Source organism: Sinocyclocheilus grahami, unplaced genomic scaffold (assembly GCF_001515645.1).
Source record: "Sinocyclocheilus grahami isolate Dianchi unplaced genomic scaffold, SAMN03320097.WGS_v1.1 scaffold300.1, whole genome shotgun sequence".
Classification (NCBI taxonomy): Eukaryota; Metazoa; Chordata; class Actinopteri; order Cypriniformes; family Cyprinidae; genus Sinocyclocheilus; species Sinocyclocheilus grahami.
The window spans coordinates 1,429,445-1,436,363 of record NW_015505479.1 but is presented as its reverse complement, the minus strand read 5'-3'; the positions used below and the strand labels follow the sequence as shown (position 1 = coordinate 1,436,363).

The 6,919-nt window shown below is 36.1% G+C and overlaps 1 protein-coding gene across 1 annotated transcript in view; it reads left to right on the top strand.

The window, feature by feature from the left end:
- Positions 1–1,500, top strand: part of slc35c1 (solute carrier family 35 member C1) — a 3,267-nt gene extending 1,767 nt beyond the window's left edge. Inside the window, exon 2 of the mRNA XM_016293245.1 lies at positions 650–1,500. Within this exon, the coding sequence (XP_016148731.1) occupies positions 650–1,221 (572 nt within the window). The 3' untranslated portion in view covers positions 1,222–1,500. The remainder of the gene's footprint in view (positions 1–649) is intronic.
- Positions 1,501–6,919: the final 5,419 nt, after the last annotated feature.

Below are 6,919 nucleotides of genomic sequence, written 5' to 3'. Positions count from 1 at the left end.
TCCCAGATCGTGACGTAGACATGTGGGGGTGTGTTAGAATGAGCCGTTTTAGGTAGGCATGGTTAACTCTTAACTTTTATAAAGAATATCTCTTTGGTTTTGAGACTTTAGTGTTCGCAACTTTACAGATCTTCTTTATGCATCAAGAGCTTGTAACACTCCAAAGAGGAAGAAAAAATTGAAATCGCATCATATGACCCCTTTAACGCGCAAAATTGGAATATCGCATAAAACATTTGCGAATAAGCACCGTTTCCATTCAACGAGTCAGAGAGAAAAAAATCGCCACTTCCTGATAAACTGCCACTAAATATCACTAAGAAAATTCGCAAATATAATAAATTGCTTGCGCTCCAAGTGAACAGACGAGACAAAATAAATGCGGCCTTGTTTTCGGAGGCGAATGCCTGCTGTTTGGGAACGCAGTCGTGGTAGACCGTTCTGGAAGGCAATTATACAGAAATACTTTGACGACAGGCTTTGCTCGGGCATTTCAGAAAACAGTGCTACTGTTATCTTTATAGTTATCGTTCTTGACGTGAACGGGCCTTAAAAGGCAGCAGCTATGAAGATCCCGTTCATCGACACAATGGAGTCTGCTACACAAGAGATATGCTGACGACCTGTGCTTTGTTTCTTATGCCTCCAGGTGGATTCTGGCTGGGTGTGGACCAGGAATCTGTGGCAGGTTCACTTTCTTGGACAGGCGTCGTTTTTGGCGTAATTGCCAGTCTTTGTGTATCTCTCAATGCCATCTACACAAAAAAAGTGATGCCGGTGGTGGATGGAAATATCTGGAAGCTCTCCTACTACAACAACCTCAATGCCAGTGTACTTTTTATTCCACTTATTGTTGTTTTAGGCGAACTGAAAAGCTTGTTGGAGTTTAACCGACTGACACACTTACATTTTTGGGGCATGATGATTTTGGGTGGAGTTTTTGGCTTTGCCATCGGTTACGTGACGGGACTTCAGATCAAATTCACCAGTCCATTGACGCACAATGTGTCTGGCACAGCCAAATCCTGCGCACAGACCGTGTTGGCGGTCATCTACTCGGCCTCCAGTAAGAGTGCGCTCTGGTGGACAAGCAATATGATGGTGCTGGCCGGATCCTTCGCCTACACCTGGGTCAAAGGACTCGAGATGAAGAAAGTTCAAATGCCTCCAGAAACACAAACCACAAGCACTCAAAAAAGTAAAGAGGATTCTGCGGTGTGAAAAATGGTTTTGGAGTAACTTTGTTGTAGAGACTGTCTGTTCAGCACATCTATATATACAGTACATAGGTGTATTTATTTACTTTGTAGTGTAAATGCTAATTATTAAAACCTGTTTAACGAAACTCTATTTGTTTAGTAACACCATATACAGACATTTCTGAGAAAAATGCATTTACTTTTTCAAATTTTTATTCGGTGGCAAAAAACGTTAAACTTCCGTTTTTGCGGTAGCTCTTTAGCATCACTGTTGAAAAGTAATTAGCTGGTGAAGTGGATTTATTTTGTGTAGAGTTACTGGATGATGTCATTACGAATGTCAGTAGACTGGGAAGATTTTAAAACGAGTGGTTCGTTCATAAAGTCATTGCATGAATGCGATTGGCTAGCGTCTGCACTAGGGTATTTGCATAAGGCGATCTGATTGGCTGACGCCTGCGTTGGTGCTTGAAAAGTTGAAAAGTTTTCAACTTCTGCCGCGAGCAACGGACCCACAATTCATTTAGCCAATGCTTGACGTCACTCCATTCAAAGTAAACGAGAGGCGTTGACGCTGACGCCCCGTGTGAATGGGGCGTTACGCTTTACACTATGGAAATACATACGGTAGACAGAATAGAAAAGTCAAATTAAAAAAAGGCTCAATTTATTTATATAACGTATATCTCACAATTCACAATTCTCACAAAGTTACCAAACTGCAAGGTAAAAACTTAGAACTGACATACAGTTGGAACTACATGATAAACAGTCGCAGTTTTATTTTTTATTATTAGCATTTTTTAATCCTGTGATGGAAACAGTATTGTTGGAATCACTTTCAGAGCTTGTTTTTCTCCAGCTGATGAACAATAAAATCACAGACAGCCAATCAGATTATCTTTAGCCAATCAGATAATATTTAGCCAATCAGATCATCTTTAGCCAATCAGATAATCTTTAGCCAATCAGATTATGTTTAGCCAATCAGATAATCTTTAGCCAATCAGATTATCTTTAGTCAATCAGATAATCTTTAGCCAATCAGATTATGTTTAGCCAATCAGATTATCTTTAAAGTTATCGTTCTTGGCTTGCATGGATTAATGTATTATACATTTTTTTCCTTTAGATATGATAAAATAGAAGAATCGACACATTTTACTTATCAAAATATTTTCACAGTTAGCATTGTTCATGTGGTCACCCCTTAACTGTCACCGTCCCACCTGTGGGACGCTTGGCACTCTTTTTAGTTGTTCCTTTTTCTCCATCAAATCTTTTAGTAATCATCATAAATCATCATTCATCCTGTGAAAACCATTTTGTCGGTCATTGCCAATCGGACATTGCGTTACCATGGAAATGGTACTTTAAAATCGTTTGGCGGTCTCCTCCCCCTTAGTGGGCGGTGTCAAGTGTCATATTACAAAATGCGTTATGCTCTTTTACAATCAAAACTTTTTATAATCTTGACAAAAAACATATCACTGGAAAGGTCTGAATCTCAGGATTCCATATAGAAGCAATAGTGACAGAGAAATCTAGACATTTGTGACAGAAAAATGCATAAAACAAATTAAATGGAGTTTGCATGGCACCCGGTGGCTGTTTGTGGTATAACGCTCTAAATAAAATCTCACAGGAACCTCAATTTTTTTCATATCAACTTCAAATTTGGAACATAACTTATTTAGACAAGGCTTTAATTTTATACCAATTTTAGAGTAAAACCTGTTATGTAAAATATTTATTATATATAAAATAAAATTTATTTAGTCAATTTTATTTACAGTAAATGTAAACTTCTATAACTTTTTGATACTTCAATTTTTAAATAATTTCAAATAATCTGCTGATTTTCTTCTTTAAAAAGAGACCAACCTTAGGTCTGTATTCCAAAGTGTTCATAAACTACAACAATTTAAGTTTGGATAGTGCGCTTTCATGCCTATTTAAAAAAATGGGGGGTGACAGTCAAGGGGTTAATAACTCACACAGAAGAGAGGAAAAGATGAGATAAAAATAATTAGAATATAGTGACTATGACTTTACATATGAACCATGGGTTCATCACAGTTCATCACTGGTGGTGCCTGTTGACATGCAGGTGTTATGATACCTAATGATGACATGCTGAGGTATAGTGTATGTGGACCAATGTTTAACTAAATCAGTGACTTGCATTAGGAGAAAATGCATTTCTATTTTGACAACAGAATTTCATTTTGGGTCTTTCCATGGCTAGAGTGCAGTGTTGGGAAAAAAAAGTCTTTACCTACTAGTAAAAACGACTTTTTTTTGTTTGTTTATTTTCTCTCTTTCTCCTGTAATATAGAGTCTGCTGGTAAAATGAACAAAAAAAAAATTTGGTGCTCCTTTCATTTAGTAATAGTGCGACCAAATTAGAGTTTCTATGTATAAGCAGCATGTTTTCTTTAGCATTGAAGGACCTATGAATTGTGCTCCGTGGCAGAATTCTACAGGGAAAATTTTACATGAAGATGTTACACGCAACGGCCAATTAAGTTCATTCTATTCCTCTCCAGAGGGTGTGTTGACCTTCAACTCAAATGAACACAACGTTTACAAAAGTACTGGATTTAAATGGGCAGGGCCCATATTATTCCATTTCAACCCGTTCACTCTCATCTCATTCGCCACTGTACATTTACAGCTGATGTATGGTATCCATGGCGACCACCTCTTTAAAATCCAAAACCTCTTAATCTACACATCGTATCTTATTGAAATACTCTTATATATATATATATATGACAAATTTGGATATTTCATTACTTTGACCCAGAATTAATTGTTAAAGTTGTTGCAAAGACTCATCTTGTCTAAGGAGGATACAGTATGTCTCTATTGAGATGTGGAGTAACAAGATTGTGTTTCAGGTTGAAAGACCAACCTGTTTATGGTGTTACAGACAGGAGTTTTTGAGTTCATTGGGCCTGTGATCCTTTTGCCTCAGGCATCTGCATGCAGCTTGAGTGGAAATACATTGTTTGTGATCCTGTTATAGGATACTGGAACTCAAATTCCAGCTAAAGTGTGCCGATACAGATTATTACGATTATATATGCTGTCACATGGGGAAATACATTCATTGCCTAACCAAATTGATATACAATCCATGATTCCTAGTTTAATACTTATCTAATGTGTACTGCAGGAGTGACTGAACCTGTTCCTCTAGGACCATTTTCCAGCAGAGTTTAGCTCCAGCCCTTAATTAAGCACAGCTAATCAAGATCTTCAGGATCACTAGAAACTTGGAGCTAAAGTGGCCCGAAACCAAGGATCCTTCAGACTGGAATGGCCTTTGATGCCGCTTTCAGACAGACCATGGTAATATGTTAAATGAAATAGAAGATTTCCTGTTTATTATCCATTTAACATCATCATTAACATCCTATCATTTAAAAAGAACATGCAAATAATAAACTGTGAAACAGTATAATGAATACATACCCAGAAAAAGGTCATCTGTTGTATAATACAGAAGGCTGAGGTAGTGCTAACACCAGTGTAAATTCCTGTTCCAGTTTGCAGATTCACATTTTAAATGTAATATATATATATATATATATATATATATATATATATAGATAGATAGATAGATAGATAGATAGATATAGATATAGAACTTGCTCTGAAAAATAATTTTCTAAATATCTGTATTTCTAAAAATCTGTAAGTGCATGATCTTATTAAATCAGCTCAGTGCAACTGCTCACTAAAAACCACCTCTAGATCACTATTTCAGGTCATTAACATTTGGATGTTTTTCTGTTTGTTTTTGATTTCGTCTTTTGGATTCTCAGTTATTCAAACACTGCTTTTTATGCTACTATACACCTCATGTAGCTGCTCTGAATGTGCTGGGAAAATATTTAAAACCTCAAAGTGTTGGCAACAGTGTCATCTGGTGGCTATAAATATTACTAGATGGATAGACTTGTTTTGAGGGAATATTTAGACACAAATGCACGTTTAGGGTAGATACTTAGCCTATGCATCAGCATTAGTGCAGGGGTGTACAATACTTGAGTCCTTTTACTTGATTACTGTACTTAACCCTTTGATGCACAAGCTATGAAAACCCCTTCTAATGCACAGCATGGGTCTAAAATGACCCGTATTCATTTCCTATGTTATTTCATGCTTCGCTGGGCTTTTTTGTTGTTGTTGTGGTTTTATCTTCTGAAATCAGTTTATTTCAGCATTTAATATTCCCTGATCTATAAATTCTATGAGCCATGAATATTAAAAATATATATTTTTACAAATGACCACACATTAATATAACATTTTTTGTGTTACTACATCAAGTTTACACACATGGGTCAAAAAGGACCCATCTAAGCAAGCATTAAAAAAACTAAAGAATAAAGACATTTTTTAAACTCATGCAGTGACTTCAAGAAAGCAGATGCACTGTTTGTTGCAATTTAATTAATGGCCAGGGTTTATGGACAGGTACACTACCAGTCAACAGTTTTTGAACAGTAAGATTTATAATGTTTTTTAAAAAAGTATCTTCCTCTCACCAAGCCTGCATTTATTTGATCCAAAATACAGCAAAATCAGTAATATTGTGAAATATTTTACTATTTAAAATAACTGCTTTCTATTTGAATATAGATTTAAAAATGTAATTTATTTCTGTGATCGAAGCATCATTACTCCAGTCTTCAGTGTCACATGATCCTTCAGAAATCATTATAATATGCTGCTCAAGAAACATTGTATTATTATTATTATTATTATTATCAATATTTAAAACAGTTGAGTAATTTTTTCTCAGGATTCTTTGATGAATAAAAAGATCCAAAGATCAGCATTTATCTGAAATAAAAAGCTTTTCTGTTTTTTTTAGCAGCAAATCAGAATAATAGGATCATGTGACTGGAGTAATGATGCTAAACATTCAGCTTTGAAATGACAGGAATATATATATATATATAGTTTTTTTTTTTTTTGCTTTTTGGAAGGTGAATGGGTAACAAGAGTACAACATCACAATGACAATAATAATACAGGGTTACAGATTTCTACATGCACAGTTGCAACATTAGAGAAAGTAAAATCAAGACATATCACCAAGTGTTAATCTACTCATTCTGAGCTGTTACTGTAATATACTGTATGTCCAGAACTCTTCCCAAGCAGACAACTCATCCTCTTTCACACCATTTACTCTATTAAGCATAGATTCGTAAGAAGCCATTTCTATCATTGCATCTTGAAATATGTGTAAGGTTAATTTCAGGCAACCACAGCTGTGTCATGTAGAGAGAACACGAATTTAGGCTACTCCATCAGCCCTCAGTCATTCTTAATCGGTGTGTGACAGACCTCCGACAGGAGAGGGCGAGATTTCATCAGAAACAGTCAACAGGTGAGACAGCGCGTCCAAAATCGAAGAGTGCTGGCGGGTCGGAGCATGTCGATCTCGCCCTCTAGTGCGGTGAATGGGTAACAAGAGTACAACATCACAATGACAATAATAATACAGGGTTACAGATTTCTACATGCACAGTTGCAACATTAGAGAAAGTAAAATCAAGACATATCACCAAGTGTTAATCTACTCATTCTGAGCTGTTACTGTAATATACTGTATGTCCAGAACTCTTCCCAAGCAGACAACTCATCCTCTTTCACACCATTTACTCTATTAAGCATAGATTCGTAAGAAGCCATTTCTA